Source organism: Netta rufina (genome assembly GCF_964035555.1).
Source record: "Netta rufina genome assembly, chromosome: 18".
Lineage (NCBI taxonomy): Eukaryota > Metazoa > Chordata > Aves > Anseriformes > Anatidae > Netta > Netta rufina.
Genome location: NC_140142.1, coordinates 11,299,839 through 11,318,127, shown reverse-complemented (window position 1 = coordinate 11,318,127; position 18,289 = coordinate 11,299,839). Strand labels below are relative to the sequence as shown.

Genomic DNA, 18,289 nt, shown 5'->3' with positions numbered 1-18,289 from the left:
GTTACAGGTGTTACAGGTGCACAGCCTAGAAATAAATGTGTTAAAAGGATCAAAGACTCTATAGAGATTTATAAGCAAGTATTCAGATCTCACCCAAAGGCGTCCCAATGAGGGGGGAAGAGAGGCTCAGCCCGTCGACTGATCCCAGGAGTCAGGAGGTCCTAAGGATGTTGTATTCCCTCAGGATGGTATCTCCCCTTATGGTGGTATCTTCCCTGACATCCCCTATTTCTTGGGCCAATTTATATTATTTTCTATCCTTTAGGTGGAGCTTGAGTGACTCTAGTCAAGCATATCTTAGTTATGATTTTTGAAAAGTTCTCCTGTCTCCGTTTAAAGTAATAGGCACCGAGAAATTCAGGGCGCATGCTCAGTGAGGGGTGGTCGCACCTTGGAGGCAGGTAGCTTTTGGGATGGAGGTGTGTTTTGGTATTATAATGACATTATAATGAGCAAAAAGTACACTAGGGTACAGCATTTGTCAAAACATGACAGCTCTTTGGCTCAGGGTGGCAAAAAGTGCAGCTTTGTGCACAAGAACAATCGAGTCCCCACCTGATTACAGAGCCTAGCCGTGGTGTCTCCACTCCACTCTACGCTCCGTGCTGTTCCTTAGGGCTAGCACACCAAGTTTCCCCAGCGCGATAGCATCTAAGGTTGGGAGCCTAGGGAATGCTCAGGTAATGCAGTTATGCCCTACCCTGAAAGCCTCTTCAATGCTGTACCTTTTCCTTAAAAATGTGAATGTTAGTTTTATTTTCCTAGTTACTTCAGGCATTTACACCACAGGCAGTCCACTCATGTGCCTAAGCTCTCAAACACCTTTTAGAAAGTACTGTCTCTAAATTACCGCTTCTCCATTAATCTACTCCCACTTTTGGGGATGAGAGAGATATGTTAAAGGGGAGGTTTATATTATTTAGCTAAATGACAAGGGACAGCTTCCAGGTTAGTGACAAAGCACAAAGGGAGGCCACATTTTTAGGCAGTCTACACTGAAAAAAACTCTAATACCTACATTCCCAGTCTCTGAAGTCCTAACTTAAAGGATTACTGATAAGTCGGACATCCTCGGGCACCTCAAATGTCAAATGGCGTTTGCATTTGAACAACTCACTGTTCTTCTCTATCTCCTTTAATTACCGTGGGAGCTTAGCCTAGAGTATTTTTTACATATCTGAACAGAGGTGAGAGAAATCCCAAATCATGTGGGTTTGTGGCTGATATGGAAGGTTCTTGGCCCCATTACAGGCCTAGGACATCAAACTCAGAATGAGATGCATCAGTTGACTCCCTGTGATCACTTCCCTCAGCTTGGGAAAATGTGATCCCTGCCAGTCACATTCTGGGTGTCCTGCCTAAGAGTGGAAGATGACAAGGGAATTCTTTGATGAAACTTCTCCTGCTACAAGAAATGACACTGCTGGAAGTAAGTATCTCTCCTCAGCTGTGGGAGGGAACATCAGGGATTGCTTCAGCCTGTTTCAATGTTGATAACCCTAGAGACCCAGGGATATCTCAAGGGACACAAGACAGGGCAGAGACAGTGAGGCCCTGGGCTGAAGCTGTGCTGCTGAGCTGGGTTGGGCTCTTGGGCCCAAGGGGAGCTCATGGCAAGCGGGCAGCACTGCAGAGAGACAGCTCTGCCCAGGAGCAGCTCCTCTGCACAGTGCAGCAGGGCTCGGGGCACTGCCTGCAGGGGACAAGGACAACTTAGAGAAGGGAGGGAGATGTTAAAGGCAGTGTGGAGTAGGGGATGCTGAGAGCTCACAGTAGGAGAAATCTTCACAGCCCTGAACAGGGTAAGTCTCTGGCTGTAGGGCAACACAGCTGTTGTTCCTGATGCTGTCTCCAGATTTGCTGGCAAATCCCACAGTCTACGGGAGCTTTCAGGAGCACTCTGCTTTCTCTATGGTAGAGAAGAATGACAAGGTCCAGAGCAGGGATTCTCTGCCATAAATAACAGAGGGACAGGACATGAGGGTTCCTTCTAGAGGGGCTGGCTGTCGGCTGTGCAGCCGTTGTGCAGGCAGGGGTGGCCAGGGCTGTGGTGCAGAGTAGGGTCCCTGCAGTGCCCCAGGGGCTGTGTGCTGGGGCAGGGCCTCTGCTGCCTGCCAGGCTCAGCACTCAGCCTGCCGGGGGAGCTGCCCAGGGTGCCGTGGGGAGAAGCTGAGGGTAGAAGGGAAGGAAGGAGCTGTGACAGGGCAGGGCAGGGTCCTGCTGCTGCCCAGAGGCTGCTCCCTAGATCAGGCTGCTCACATTTCCACAGCACCCCCATTGCATGTCTGGGGGAGATTCTTCACAGGGAAGACCAATGTCTGCTGTATCTGAAGGGAAGGCACTCTGTGAAGTTTCTGCTTTCACTTTTCTGTTTTGAAGGGCAGCTAGGGGGATGGTAATAGAGTTGTCAGGTTTGAATGAATGACTGAAGATCAGAGAACATTACACTGAAAGGTCTGTCGGTCTTTGAGGAAACTCACAATTTTGTTCCACACCCTTTCACCTAGAGAGCACCAAAACCACTGTCACTGTTTCTTGAAAGATTGTTGGATATCCTGCTCAGGATCTGCAAATAGGGAAATACCTCTGGCCAGTGTGCACCTGAGATCCATACCTGGTGCTCTTCACCAGATGCTGTAAAGTAGTACTGACTTCTGATCTCACAGAGGATCTGCCTGATCCCTGACACCCTTAGACAGAAAAAAACATGGCTCATAGGGAAGAAGCAGTGTGTCTTGCTGTGGAGGGTTCTGTGAAATATGTTAGAGGTTTTGGTCACAGAAGTCTACCTAACTTGTGTCTGTCTTTTCCACCATGGACAGCCAGCCATGCCCTGAGACTGCAAATGTCCAACAGGAGCTTCCCCAACGAGTTTCTCCTCCTGCCATTTGCAGACACACGTGAGCTGCAGCTCCTGCACTTTGGGCTCTTCCTGGGCATCTACCTGGCTGCCCTCCTGGGCAATGGCCTCATCCTCACTGCTGTAGCCTGCAACCACCGCCTCCACACCCCCATGTACTTCTTCCTCTTCAATCTTGCCCTCCTTGACCTGGGCACTATTACCACCACTGTCCCCAAAGCCATGGCTAATTCCCTGTGGGACACCAGGGCCATTTCGTACTTGGGTTGTGCTACCCAGATTTTTATGTTTGCTCTCTTCGTCGCAGCAGAGTTTTCTTTCCTCACCATCATGTCCTATGACCGCTATGTTGCCATCTGCAAACCCCTGCACTATGAGACAATAATGGACAGCAGAACTTGTGCCAACATGGCAGAAGCTGCCTGGGGAAGTACTTTTCTCTATGCTGTGCTGCACACTGCCAATACCTTTTCCCTTCCCCTCTGCCAAGGCAATGCCCTGGACCAATTCTTCTGTGAAATTCCCCAGATCCTCAAGCTCTCCTGCTCACATGCCTACCTCAGAGAACTTGGTCTTGTTGTGGTTACTTTATGTTTACTCTTTTTGTGTTTTGTTTTCATTGTGCTGTCCTATGTGCAGATCTTCAAGACTGTGCTGAGGATCCCGTCACAGCAGGGACGGCACAAAGCCTTTTCCACATGCCTCCCTCACCTGGCCGTGGTCTCCCTCTTCATCAGCACTGGCACATTTGCCTACCTGAAGCCCTCCTCCATGTCCTCCTCCTCCTTGAATCTTATGCTGGCAGTTTTATATTCAGTGGTGCCTCCTGCAGTGAACCCCCTCATCTACAGCATGAGAAACCAGGAACTCAAGGATGCAGTTAGGAAAATGATGACAGAATGTTTCTCAGAGGCATTAATCTTCCTGTTTTCATCTACATATCACTCATAACGTAACTTGTTACAAGCCCTGGTTTTCTACTTTTAATTTTATTTTTATTTATTTTGTTTTTATTATTTTTATTTTGTTTTTATTTGTTATTTCTTTGCTTCAGTTGTCATAGTGTTTTCCACAAAGATATGACATTATTCATTCCCTTCTACAGGCAAAGAAGAGCTCTGCTACACTAGGTAACACAGCAGCCATAGAGAAAGGAGCCTGGTGAATTATTTGCCATTCCTCTATTGAAATCAGTGGATCTAGTGAATCACCCCAAAAGACTCTGGAAATGGTGTGAACTCTATGATCCATGTGATCCGTGGATTCTGTGATTCTTGTGAATCCCTTCCAACTCAGGATATTCCACGTGTGGAGAGTAGTTAGACTTGTTTGTGTCACTGATAGGCACCAACACAGGACAAAAGGGGAGTTGAACAGCTTGTTCGTGCTTTCTCTTGTATAAACTTAAAGATGGTGATCCACAATCTTGGTGTGAGAGACAGCTGAAGGAGGGAGTGTTCTAGTGGCAGGACAACCCTGTTTGGTGACAGAACAAAATATTGGCAGCTATAATGTCTAGAGTGAAAGCTTTTGCATGATTATTTGTAAAATGAATATTGATGTTAAGATCTCTGAATATGATAATGAGCTCAATGAAGTACATGATAAACATATGTGACTATAGTAGTCAACTCTGCACCCAAATCATGCTAAATGTCACTTCTCAGGTGGTGAGGGGATGGCAGGGTGGGGGGGTGATGATAACAGATAACAGTAGGATATGAAAGAGTGTTGGTGATAGGAGCATAATTTAGAGATAGGGAAAAAAGGAGTAAGAGTGAGGAAAAAGAAGGGGGGGGGGGGGGGGGGGAGGAAGAAGAACCTGGGGACCTTGTCCTGGTTTCAGTTAGGACAGAGTCAATTTTCTTCCTAGTAGCTGGTAGAATGCTATGTTTTGGCTTAGGATGAGAAGAGTGCTGATAACACCCCGATGTTTTAATTGTTGCAGAGCAGTGCTTACACCAAGCCAAGGACATCTCAGCCTTTTGCTCTGTCCTGCCAACAGGCAGGCTTGGGGTGCAGCAAGAGTTGGGAGGGGACAGACCCAGGACAGGTGACCCAAACTAGCCAAAGGGGTATTCCATACCATCTGACATCATGCTAAACACTATATAGGGGTGGCTAGCCGGGGGAGGGTGGCCAGACTGCTCGGGGTTAGGCTGGGCATCGGTCAGCAGGTGGTGAGCAATTGCATTATGCATCACTTGTTTGTACACATTATTAGTAGTAGTACTATTATCATCATTATTGTTATTATTATTGTTATTGTTATTATAGTTATTATTGTTATTATTATTTTCCTGTCTTAATAAACTGTCTTTATCTCAACTCATGGGCTTCACTTTCCTGTGTCTCTCCCCCATCCCAGAGAGGGAGAGGGGAGGGTGAGTGAACAGCTGTGTGGTGTTTAGCTGCTGGCCGGGTTAAACCACAACAGTCTTTTTGGCGCCCAATGTGGGGCACGAAGGGTTGAGATAATGACAGATCTGACTAGAGTGTGTTAAACTAAAATTCATATAAGTATTAGACCTGCTTAATAGTCACTTGTCATAATGCTGATTGCTTTAATCTCAACTCTGCTGCACCTGTTTTCCAAATTGAGTATTATAGTACATTATTTTCCGTATTTGCTCTCTGTCATGTTGTTTATCCTCTCCGGGCCCTGGTTTAAGATCATTATGGTACTGTGCATTGTAACAGTGGCTTATGAGACGATGAAATATCTGGTCATGACTCTAACTTGGTATTTGTACTCAGCAAAGTCGTCGACTCTATACTTTGGAAATCATATCTCGGAAACTATTAGCAATCATACCTATTGCCTTTTTTCAGCAGGGAGTCAATCTGTGGAGGGGAAAGGGGAAGATATTTTTTCTCACTCGTTCACTGTCCCTTTCTCCTTCACCACCCCCTTTTCCTCCTTGATCACTCTCCCTTTCTCCTTTACCACTCTCTTATCCTCCGAGCTTGTTACAGTAGCTCTCCAAGATATTGAATATCCTTGGGATACTTAGACCAGCATGGTCTTGTTGTTATGCCTCCTGAATGTGCTTCAGGTTTTGCTTAAATTTAAACAACTACTTAGGAATCTCATCCAGAGATCTGCCCGGAGGCAGTATAGTTGTGAGTGGCAGGGAGTATGGGAGGATATGGGCAGGCATTTAGAGCAGTGGACACCTCCAGTGTTTTGGAAATTCACCCCTGAACAACTGCAAAATCCTCAAAAACTGGTAGAATGCTTGAAAAAAAGGTGTCATGACTATGGCAGTTCCAAAGTGACACAAATCATTGTAACGTGCTGGGGCCTGACTCATGCCTATCGAGCTGCAAATGATATTACTATCAACTCAGTGACAGACCCTATGGCCACTCCAAGTCCTGTGAAAGATCCAATGGCCACTGCGACCCCTACGATGGGGTCGTAGCCACTCTGCAGCCACTCTAGCTCCAGTTCCTGCAGCCACTCCAGTTCCAGTTCCTGCAGCTGCTCCAGCTCCTGTGGCTGGGTCAGAGAAATGAGCTGTAGCAGTGCAAGTTGTCCCTGTAGAGGAGGTGAAAAAATGGTATAGGGATTCAGGTCGTTTAGAACGCAGAGAGTCTTCTGCCAAATCTAGGTATAGAGACGACGATGCTGGGCCATCAGGGATTCAGGAGGAGGAACATGAGGATGCCGAAAAATCAACAATAACTACCCAAAAGCTATACCAGCGTGAGCTATGAGATGTACGAAAAGATTTTGGTTGTTGCATAGGTGAGCAGCTTGTCACCTGGCTACTCCAGTGCTGGGACACTGGAGCCAATTGTGTGGAATTAGACGGCAGGGAAGCCAGGTGGCTGGGATCCCTTGCTAGAGACGCAGGCATTGACAAAGCAATTGCAGATGGAGCACAATCTCACAACCTCTGGAGGCATCTCCTCTCAGCTGTGAGGGAAGGTATCCCTTCCAAGAAGAACCTGTATGTTTACCAGGCAAGTTACCACTAAGGAGAAGGGAATCCAGTACCTGAGGGAATGAGCCATACGGGAAGTGATTTATGAGGACCCAGACCTCAGAAAAACATTCACAGATCCAGATGAAGTCAGGTGTACACGACCCATGTGGCGGAAGTTTGTACGGAGTGCACCATCATCATATGCCAGCTCATTGGTGTCGTGGTTCCGCTCGAGTGGGCAGCTGAGCTCCACCACAGCCGCTCTCTCACTCCCCCTCCTCAAAGAGGAATGGGGAGAAAATATGTGAAAAGGGCTCAAGGGTTGAGATAAGGACGAGAAAATCACACAATAATTATTGTAACGGGCAAAACAGACTCAGCATAAGAAGATAGTAAGATTTATTGCTCATTACTAACAAGCTAGAGAAGTGAGAAACAAAGGAAAGAAACCAAAAGCACCTTCCCCCCCCATCCACGCTCTTCCACCTCCTCCCCCCAAGCGGCGCAGGGGAACGGGGAAATGGGGGTTATGGTCAGTCTACAGCACTTCTTCTCTGCCGCTCCTTCTCGGTCACTCTCATCCCCTGTGCTGTGGGGTCTCACCCATGCGATGCAGTCCTTGATGAACTGATCCAGCGTGGGCTTCCCATAGGCAGCAGCTCTTCCAGAACTGCTCCAGATATGGGTCCGTACCATGGAGTCCATCCCTCAGGAGAAAACTGCTCCAACCTGGCCCCCCTATGGGCAGCAGCTCCTGCCAGGTCACCTGCTCCTGCGTAGGCTCCTCTCCACGGGCTACAGGTCCGGCCCAGAATCTGCTCCGGCAGGGGTCTTCCACAGGCAGCAGCCTCCGTCGGTGCAGGGCCACCTGCTCCACCGTGGTCTCCTCCACAGGCTGCAGCGTGGAACCCTGCTCCACCGTGGTACTCCATGGGCTGCAGGGGGACATCCTGCTTCACCATGGGCCTCACCACAGGCCGCAGGGGACTTCTGCTCCGGTGCCTGGAGCACCTCTCCCCCTCCTTCTTCACTGACCTTGGCACCTGCAAGGCCGTTCCTCACTCCCTTCACTCTCCCAGCTGCTGTGTGGTGCAGCGTTTTTTTCCCTGTCTTAAATCTGCTCTCACAGAGGCGCAAAACAACATCACTTACTGGCTCAGCTCTGGCCAGCAGTGGGGCCCTTGCCAAACATGGGGCAGCTTCTAGATCTTTCTCACAGAAACCACCCCTATGGCCCCCTGCTACCAAAACCTTGCCACGTAAACCCACTACAATTGGCAATAATGGCCTGGAAAGACGATGAGGAACCTACAGTGGATAAAGTGGCTAAACAACTCTGGCAGTACGAAGAAAGTCTCTCCTCTTCCTTACAGGCCTGTGTCTCAGCTGTGGAGAAACTTTCAGAAGAATTCCACCAACTTAAAGAGAATTTATCTTTCTCCCCACCTAAATGAACCAGTGTCCACCAACTAAAAGAGAATACATTGGAGAAACTTTCTGAAAAGGTCCACCAACTTGAAGAGAGTTTATTTTCTTCCCCACCTGTACAAAGCAGTGTCTTAGCTATCAGGAGTAAGCATTCATCCACACAAGGAAGACAATATGGTGGGTACACACCCCGTGCCACACTGTGGTTTTACCTACGTGACCATGGAGAGGACATGAGAAAATGGGATGGAAAATCTTCCTTGACCCTGGAGGCATGGGTATGGGAGTTGCAAAAGAAAACAATTGGGAAAAAGAGGTTCTCTGAAAAATTTGCTGCTCCAATTTCCAGCAGGCAGTCCTTTAGACACAGAAACAGAGATTCTGACTAGGATTAGGGGGGCACTGCCTCCAGCCAGGAGGAGAAGAGGGACAACTGAGTTTATTGGACTGTGTGGATTTGGTGGCCTGGCATGTCAGACGCACAGAAGTAGAAGGCTTTAGTAGATAACAGTGCACAGTGTACTATAATACCATCAAGCTATAAAGGGCCAGAACCCATCTGCATTTATGGGGTGATGGGGGGATCCCAGCAGTTAACTATATTGGAGGCTGAAGTGAGTCTGACTGGGAATGAGTGGCAAAAACATCATATTGTGACTGGCTCAGATGCTCCGTGCATCCTTGGCATAGACTATCTCAGGAAAGGATATTTCAAGGACCCAAAAGGGCTTTTGGCATAGCTGTCTTAGAGACAGAGGACATTAAACAGTTGTCTACCTTGCCTGGTCTCTCAGAGGACCCTTCTGTTGTGGGGATGCTGAGGGTCGAAGAACAGCAAGTGCTAATTGCTACCACAACTGTGCACTGGCAGCAATATCGCACCAACCAAGACTCCCTGATTCCCATCCATAAGCTAATTCATCAATTGGAGAGCCAAGGAGTGATCAGCAAGACTCATTCACCTTTCAATAGTCCCATATAGCCAGTGCGAAAGTCTAATGGTGAGTGGAGACTAACGGTGGACTATCATGGCCTGAACAAACTCACGCCACCACTGAGTGCTGCAGTGCCGGACATGCTGGAACTCCAGTACAAACTAGAATCAAAAGCAGCCAAGGGGTATGCCACAATTGATATCGCTAATGCATTTTATTCCATCCCTTTAGCAGCAGCGTGCAGGCCAGTTTCCTTTCACTTGGAGGGGTGTCCAATACACCTGGAGTTGGCTACCCCAGGGGTGAAAACACAGCCCTACCATTTGCCATGGGCTGATCCAGTCTGCGCTGTAACAGGGGGAAGCTCCTAAACATCCGCAGTACATCAGTGACATCATTGTGTGGGATGATACAGCAGAGGAAGTTTTTGAGAAAGGGAAGAAAATAGTCCAAATCCTTCTGAAGGCTGGTTTTGCCATAAAACAAAATAAAGTCAAAGGACCTGCACGAGAGATCCAGGTTTTAGGAATAAAATGGCAAGATGGACATCGTCAAATCCCAATGGATGTGATCAACAAAATAACAGCTATGTCTCCACCAACTAACAAAAAAGAAACACAGACTTTCCTAGGTGTTGTGGGGTTTTGGAGAATGCACATCCCAAATTACAGTCTGATTGTAAACCCACTCTACCAAGTAACCCGTAAGAAGAATGAGTTTGAATGAGGCCCTGAACAACGACAAGCCTTTGAACAAATCAAGCAGGAAATAGTTCATGCAGTAGCCCTTGGGCCAGTTCGAACAGGACCAGATGTAAAGAATGTGCTCTACACTGCAGCCGGGGAGAACGGCCCCACCTGGAGCCTGTGGCAGAAAGAACCTGGGGAAACTCAATGTCGACCCCTAGGGTTTTGGAGTCGGGGATACAGAAGATGTGAGGCCCGCTACACTCCAATAAAAAAGGAGATGTTGGCAGCATATGAAGGAGTTCGATCTGCTTTGGAGGTGGTCGGTACTGAAGCACAGCTCCTTCTGGCATCCCGACTGCTGGTACTAGGCTGGATGTTCAAAGGAAGGGTCTCCTCTACACATCATGCAACTGATGCTACATGGAGCAAGTGGGTTGCACTGATTACTCAGCGGGCTCGAATAGGAAACCCCAGTCACCCAGGAATCTTGGAAATGATTATGGACTGGCCAGAAGGCAAATACTTTGGGATATCATCAGAGGAGGAGGTGGGTCATGCTTAAGAAGCCCCACTGTACAACCAGTTACCAGAGAATGAGAAGAAATATGCCCTGTTCACTGATAGGTCCTGTCGTATTGTGGAGAAGCATCGGAAATGGAAGGCTGCTGTATGGAGTCCTTCACGACGAGTTGCAGAAGCTGCTGAGGGAGAAGGTGAATCGAGTCAGTTTGCAGAAGTGAAGGCCATTCAGCTGGCTTTAGATATTGCTGAATGAGAAAAGTGGCCAGTTCTCTATCTCTACACTGATTCATGGATGGTAGCAAATGCCCTGTGAGGGTGGTTACAGCAATGGAAGCAAAACAACTGGCAGCACAGGGGCAAACCCATGTGGGCTGCTGCACTGCAGCAAGATATTGCGGCCTGTGTAGAGAATCAGGTTGTAAAGGTACGCCACGTAGATGCTCGTGTGCCCAAGAATCAGGCTACTGAAGAACATCAAAACAACCAGCAGGTGGATCAGGCTGCTAAGATTGAAGTGGTTCAGGTGGACCTGGACTGGCAACATAAAGGTGAATTATTTATAGCCCGATGGGCCCATGACACGTCAGGCCATCAGGGTAGAGATGCAACATACATGTGGGCTTGTGATCGAGGGGTGGACCTGACCGTATAGCTATACGGACAATATAGCACAGGTTATTTAGGACTTTGAAACATGCGCTGCAATCAAGCAAGCCAAACAGTCAAAGCCTCTTTGGTATGGAGGACAATGGCTGAAATACAAATATGGAGAGGCCTGGTGGATTGATTACATCACCCTCCCTCAAACACACAAGGACAAGCACTGTGCACCTACAATGGTGGAAGCAACCACCGGACAGCTGGAAACATGTCCTGTGCCCCATGCCACCACCCAGAACACTATCCTAGGCCTTGAGAAGCAAGTCCTATGGCAACATGGCACCTCAGAAAGAATTGAGTCAGACAATGAGACACATTTCCGAAACAACCTTATAGACACTTGGGCCAAAGAACATGGTATCGAGTGGGTGTAACACATCTCTTATCGTGTACCAGCCTCCGGGAAAATGGAGCTATACAATGGACTGTTAAGGACAACACTGAAGGCAATGGGTGCTGGGACATTCAAACATTGGGAAATATATTTACCAAAAGCCACCTGGTTAGTCAACACTAGGTGATCTGTAAAAAAGCTGGACATGCCCAATCAAACATGTTATGTTCTGCAGAAGGAAATAAAGTCCCTGTAGTACACATAAAAAACATCCTGGGGAAGACAGTCTGGGCTATTCCTGCCACAGGCAGAGGAATGATATGCTGACCAATTAATATGGGGAGGCTGGCTGGAGTGGGAAGACCAGCTGCTTGGGGATAGGTTGGGCATCGGTCAGTGGGTGGTGAGCAATTGTGTTGTGCATCACTTGTTTTGTACACATGATTATGAGTAGTACTATTAGCATTATTATTATTTTCCTTTGCTTTCTGTGCTAATAAACTGTCTTTATCTCAACTCAAAGGCTTTCATTTTTTCTGCATTCTCTCCTCCATCCCAGAGAGGGAGTGGGGAGTATGAACAAATGGCTGTGTGGTGCTTAGCTGCTGGTTGGGTTAAACCACAACATCATGGTAGAAACCCTCACCCTAATAGCAGAAAGCATACTTTTAAAATCCATCTACCCTTTGTTCAGAGAGGAGCAGTCAGTGATGACATCAGTCTGCTTCAAGCACCACACCCCAGCAGAGACCCTGCTGCCTTCAGGAGCTGTCAGCCCCGAGGCCTTGGGGACACTTCAAGGGAGCCCAATGGCACAGAGCAAGCGATGCCATGGTCAGGTTCTGTGCTGCTGAGCTGGGCTGGGCTCCTGGGCACAAGGGGAGCTCCTGGCAAGAGGGCAGCGCTGCAGAGATACAGCTCTGCCCAGGAGCAGCTCCTCTGCACAGCGCAGCAGGGCTGGGGGCTCTCACCACAGGTGGCACAGGGAGAGGAAAGAAGGAGAGAGGGCTTGGAGGCAGTGAGGAGTGCAGCAACAGTGGGCAGCGTGTGGCAGGACAGATTTGCAGCCTCTTGACACCATGAGGCTCTGGCAGCAGGGCAAAGCAGGTGGGGTTGCCAGAGGGGTCTTCTACAGCTGGCACATCCGATGCCTGATACAGCATCTGTCCAGACTGTTCTCTCTGTTTCTGAAGTGCTTTAGAGAACGGCATTTATGAGAGGGCATTTCAAGAGGAAGATTGAGGCTTGATTTATCTGAAGGGTAAGTCTTTTTCTGCAGTCTGTGCTTTCAGATTCCTGCAGTGGAGGGGAGGCAGGTTTCATGGTAATGGACTCTCAGTATTTTGCAGGAGACTCAGATGCCCAGGATTTCTGTTTTAGAAAAACTCATCAGGTGTGGTGGGGTAGCAACAACAAACAATCTGACCCCATAAAAGGAAAATTAAAACAAAAAATCCATATATATATATATCTGATCTGAAGTTAGGTGACCTGGGAGCAACACTGGGGCAAAGTTCTTTGATATCGGGGGTGAAGTGAGTCTGAGATTACTCTGTGTTCCTCTTTACTTCTGCCAGGGCATAACTGACTCTTCCATTTCCCACAGAGGAGTCCCCTGCTCACAGGGATACCCTCAGGCAGCATCAGGAAGAACTTATGAAAAGGACCTGCCAAATGACTTCCTGGAAGTGGATGATGTTTTTGGCAATTTTAAATAAGAGATGGGATGAGTTTTCTTCTGATAAGTCGGTTGTACGTTATTACTGTTCTTTCTCTTCTTTGTGCAGGACCACATCCCCAGAAAAGCAGATGTCCAATAGAAGCTCCATAACTGAGTTTCTCCTGCTGCCTTTCGCAGACACACGTGAGCTGCAGCTCCTGTATTTCGGGATCTTCCTGGGCATCTACCTGGCTGCCCTCCTGGGCAATGGCCTCATCCTCACAACTGTAGCCTGTGACCACTGCCTCCATACCCCCATGTACTTCTTCCTCCTCAACCTTGCCCTCCTTGACCTTGGATCCATCTCCACCACTGTTCCCAAAGCCATGGCCAATTCCCTCTGGGACACCAGGGCCATCTCCTATCAAGCGTGTGCTGCACAGGTCTTCTTTTTTGTCTTCTTGGTTGGAGCAGAATATTGTTTTCTCACCGTCATGGCCTACGACCGCTACATTGCCATCTGCAAACCCCTGCACTACGGGAGCCTTCTGGGCAGCAGAGTTTGTGTGCAGATGGCAGCAGCTGCCTGGGGCAGTGGCTTTCTCAATGCTGTCCTGCACACGGCCATTACATTTTTACTGCCCCTCTGCCAAGGCAATGCTGTGGACCAGTTCTTCTGTGAAATTTCCCAGATCCTCAAGCTCTCCTGCTCTCATGCCTACCTCACAGAAGTTGGGGCACTTGTATTTAGTTTTTCTTTAGCATTTGGCTGTTTTTTCTTCCTTGTGTTGTCCTATGTGCAGATCTTCAAGGCTGTGCTGAGGATTCCCTCTGAGCAGAGTCAGCACAAAGTCTTTTCCATGTGCATCCCTCACCTGGCCGTGGTCTCCCTGTTTGTCAGCACCATCATGTTTGCCTACCTGAAGCCCCTCTCCATCTCTTCTCCATCCCTGGACCTGATGGTGGCAGTTCTCTACTCGGTGCTGCCTCCAGTAGGGAACCCTTTCATCTACAGCATGCGGAACAAGGAACTCAAGCAAGCTCTATGGAAACTGATGACTTGATGTGTTTCAGAAGAAATTAATTTTCAATCTATTTCTGCAAATGATTTAAAATGTCACTTATTAAAAGAACAGACTATATTCTCTTTCTTTTTTCTTTGTGTGTGTCTGTGTGTATACGAGCATGTGTTTTTAGTAGTGGTATTTTTTAGTTTCAATTCATCAATGGATTTCCAATAAACTGTCATTATTTGTCCCAGTTCCATTTCAGTATGTATGTGTTGAATGTATATACTGAAACTCTATACATGAGGAGCCTATCTCCCTGTGAACTTAAACAAAAGAAAGGATCCTGCAGTGCCTTCTTTGTCTGACGTCCTTCCTCTGAGACCTGGTCTGGATCTGCAGGGCCAGTGCCCGTGTGCAGAGGAAAAGAGTCCCATCCCATCAGCACGGCCAGGGAGCACCAGCACTTGGTGCATGCAGAGTTGCTCTCTTGCCACTGCCGCTCTCTCCTACTGAGCCCTCCTGGTGGAGGCAGGCCCGGCTGCTCCTGGAGCTTGGTGCCAGTGCTGCTGTGGGGCTGTGCTGGGACTGCAGGTAGGGACAGGAAGTGGGCATGACAGTGGCACAGCTGGTCTCCAGAGAAGTGTTTCAGTACTCAGAAAAGATCTTCTCAGGGCACTGCTTGAAGGCTGACATCTTCTTAAAAAACTGTGGTCAAGAACATTTTCAAGGAATAGACAGCAAAGATCATTGCCTTTCGTGTTTCTCCATTAGCTCAGTGTGTTGAAGTCAGGATCACAGCATGGTCGTGTAGTGACTGAGGGCTCAGCAAGGACTCATTTGCTGTTGGTTGCACCTGGCAGGCAGGGAAAAACCATAGAGCCATTAGCTCACTGCCACCATATGAGTCGAAAACAGAAGAAGTGCAAGAACTCTTCACTTGAGGTAAAGTTAATCTAATAAGAAAACAAATAACAACAACAAAAGAATAAAAATAAAACATAAAAATATAAATATAAAAAATAAATAAAAAAGAATAATAAAATAATAAAAAATAAAAAGAAATCCACCTGTAGCCCATGGAGAGGAGCCCACACAGGAGAAGCTGACCTGGCAGGAGCTGCTGCCCATGGGGGGGCCAGGTTGGAGCAGTTTGCTCCTGACTGATGGACCCTGTGGTATGGACCCATGTCTGGAGCGGTTCTTGAAGAGCTGCTGCCTGTGGGAAGCCCATGCAGGATCAGTTTGGGAAGGACAGTATCCCATGGGAGGGACCTCACAGCACAGGGGAAGAGAGTGACCGAGAAGGAGTGGTGAAGACAAAGTGCTATAGACTGACCACAGCCCCCATTCCCCCATTCCCCTGAACCGCTTGGGGGGACGAGGTGGAAGAGGGTGGATGGGGGTAAGGCGTTTTTGGTTTCTTTCCTTTGTTTCTCACTTCTCTAGCTTGTTAGTAATAGGCAATAAATTTTACTGTCTCCCTACTCTGAATCTATTTTGCCCGTCATGATAATTGATGAGTCATCTCCCCATCCTCATCTAAACCCTTGAGCCTTTTGTGTCATATTTTCTCCTCCTTTCCCTTCGAGGAGGGGGAGTAAGAGAGTGGTCATGGTGGAACTTGGCTGCCCACCAGAGTAAAACCACGACTGTGGCAAACTTATAAAGCTCAACAAGGCCAAGTAGAAGGTCCTGCACCTGGTCAGGGCACTCCAAGCACAAATACAGTCTGGGTGGAGAATGGATGAGGTGATTCTCCCCCTTTATTCTGTTCTCATGAGACCCTACCTAGAGGAGTGTGTTAAGTTCTGGGGTTCTCAGTATGAGAAGGATATAAAGCTATTAGAGTGAGTCCAGACAAGGATGCAAGGAAGATCAAGAGGTTGTAACACCTCTCATGCATGGCATCGCTAGTCAGTTGAGGGGAGTGATTGTCCTGTTCTACTATGCGCTGGTGCAGCCTCACCCTGAGTACTGTGTGCAGTTCTGGGCACCACAGTACAAAAAGGATGTAAAACTGTTGGAGGGTGTCCAGAGGAGGGTTACAAAAATGGTGAAGGGTCTAGAGGGGAAGACGTATGAGGAATGGCAGAAGGCACTGAGCCTGTTAAGCCTGCAAAATAGGAGGCTGAGAGGAGACCTCATCACGGTCTACAGATTCCTTGCAAGGGGGAGTGGAGGGGCAGGCACCGATCTATTCTCCTTAATCACCAGTAATAGGACCTGAGGGAATGGTGTCAAGCTGAGAAGAGGGGGTTTAGGCTAGACATCAGGAAGAGGTTCTTCTCTGAGAGGGTGGTCGCACACTGGAACAGGCTCCCAAGGGAAATAGTCACTGCACCAAGCCTGGTGGAGTTTAAGAAGTGTTTGGACTGTGCACTTAGTCACATGGTCTAAAATTTTGGGTAAACGTGTGTGGTGCCAGGAGTTGGACTCGATGATCCTTATGTGTCCCTTCCAACTTGAGATATTCTATGATTCTATGATTCCTATTAAAACTTGCTGAGGGAGCTGAGGTTGTTCAGCCTGGAGAAGAAAAAGCTCTGAGGAGGCCTTATTGCGTCCATCCAATACTTAAATGGGGCTACAGAAAAGCTGGGGAGAGACTTTCTTTCAGGGTGTTCAGTGAAAGGACAAGGGGAATGGTTTTAAACTGAAAGAGGGTAGATTTAGAGTAGATACTCAGATGAAATTCTTGACTTGAAGGTGAGGCTCTGGCACTGGTGCTGTGGGTCCAGAGGTCACCCAGAGAGAGTTTGGATCAGGTCATGCCCTTGTGTTTGAAGGAACAGCTGGCAAGAATGGAGAGGCATCAGTGAAATCATGGGAATAGCAGAGTGACAGCCAGGTGGGGAAGAGAAGTGGCTGTCTGCAGCCTTCAGAGAGAAGTGGGACAGCATAGAAAAGCCTGTGGAGGAGAAGGCAGAGGGCTCTGACAAGAACAGAAGGCTTCAGCAGCACTGACATCTTTGTCCCTTTGGCCATGGCTTATGAGGAGACATGTTATGGCATTGGGACCATGTATTCTCCTTTCAGCCACGTGAGAATGCTGGAAGGTATCATAACATTGTCCTTCACATGATATTATGGGCATTAAACCCTACCCCACAGACTCCAGGAAGAGCCCTGAGTGAGACATGCGGGTGCTGGGGGTACAGGATCTCCCCTCCCAGTGGCTGGGGTCAGGCTTTGGCCTTCTGCTTCACCAAAACAAACCAAGACTTTTCTCAGCACAGTGCCTTTGGCTATCTGTAATCATGGCTTCCAATTATCTGCCTTAACAGTTCCCATGGGAGGCTTTCATAGTAACAGACTTGAATAGCCAACAGAGTATAGAGTACTCTAATACTACGGAATAGAGTAGTCAACAGAGGTGAGACAGGTGCTCTGATGTTATGAAAGCCATCAGAAGGCTGATCACAGATAGATGACTGATATGGGAAGGTCAGAAGTAGCCTGACCAGGACAAATTTGGGGGAGGGAAGAGGAAAGGAAAAGGAGCTTGGAAGCTTACCTTTGTAGAGGTAAGACAGTTCATGTAATGTTGATGCTGCTGTAACACTGACTTAAAACTTGTCACATATGGCCCTTACACTATTTTCAACAGAAACAATAATCCCTCAACCTATACATCAGCCCAACACCCTGACAGGAATCCACTACTATAAGGCAGACCTCAAAGTATCACTTGAAGCAAAACTCAGCCCACAGTCCCTTTCCCTTACCTTTACTCTCTTGCAGTGTCACTGCCCTTAACACTAACATTAAAATGTTCTGTTTAACCCTAGACTTCTTGACAGACCTAAACAAAACCCTTAACCATAATGAATGCCCATACCCTAACCAGAGACCTGACACCACAAGCAGAACACCAAACACTCCATCTAAAACTTTGTTTAATCTCTAACCCAGAAAGGTAAAATCTAGTCCCTAGGAGACTAGAGAGAAGTCAGCTCTGCCTCAGGATATCCTGCCCCAGCAGGAGGAATGTGACTGTGGAAGGGACTGTGAGGTCACTTCTGTCTGTAGGTGGCAGGTCACCCTTGACTTCTCCCTGGGATTGGTACGTTTTGGCTGACATCTGCCAGTGGTCCTGGTAGGCCAGCAGAAGGCACCTGCTTGGCATGCTTACTGTGGGATACCCTCTGCCTACAGACCCAGGAGGACCCAGACAGAAAGAAGGCCCCAAGTTGGGTTGTCCTGTCCCGTCTACTTGAGTCCGTGACTGGACAGCAGGAGGCACAAGGCTTGGACGATGC

The 18,289-nt window shown here is 48.0% G+C and overlaps 2 protein-coding genes across 2 annotated transcripts; both read left to right on the top strand.

The window, feature by feature from the left end:
- Positions 1–2,878: 2,878 nt before the first annotated feature.
- LOC311216480 (olfactory receptor 14J1-like) lies at positions 2,879–3,811 on the top strand (the record flags this gene model as incomplete). Its single annotated transcript, XM_084298012.1, has 1 exon — positions 2,879–3,811. Exon 1 carries the CDS (start codon positions 3,014–3,016, stop codon positions 3,809–3,811), a length of 798 nt encoding a protein of 265 aa, XP_084154138.1. The 5' UTR covers positions 2,879–3,013.
- A 4,683-nt stretch (positions 3,812–8,494) lies between these two features.
- LOC311216479 (olfactory receptor 14I1-like) lies at positions 8,495–14,084 on the top strand (the record flags this gene model as incomplete). Its single annotated transcript, XM_084298011.1, has 5 exons — positions 8,495–8,498; positions 13,219–13,448; positions 13,668–13,751; positions 13,824–13,860; positions 13,990–14,084. The coding sequence occupies 5 exons, from the start codon at positions 8,495–8,497 to the stop codon at positions 14,082–14,084; spliced, it is 450 nt and encodes a 149-aa protein (XP_084154137.1).
- Positions 14,085–18,289: the final 4,205 nt, after the last annotated feature.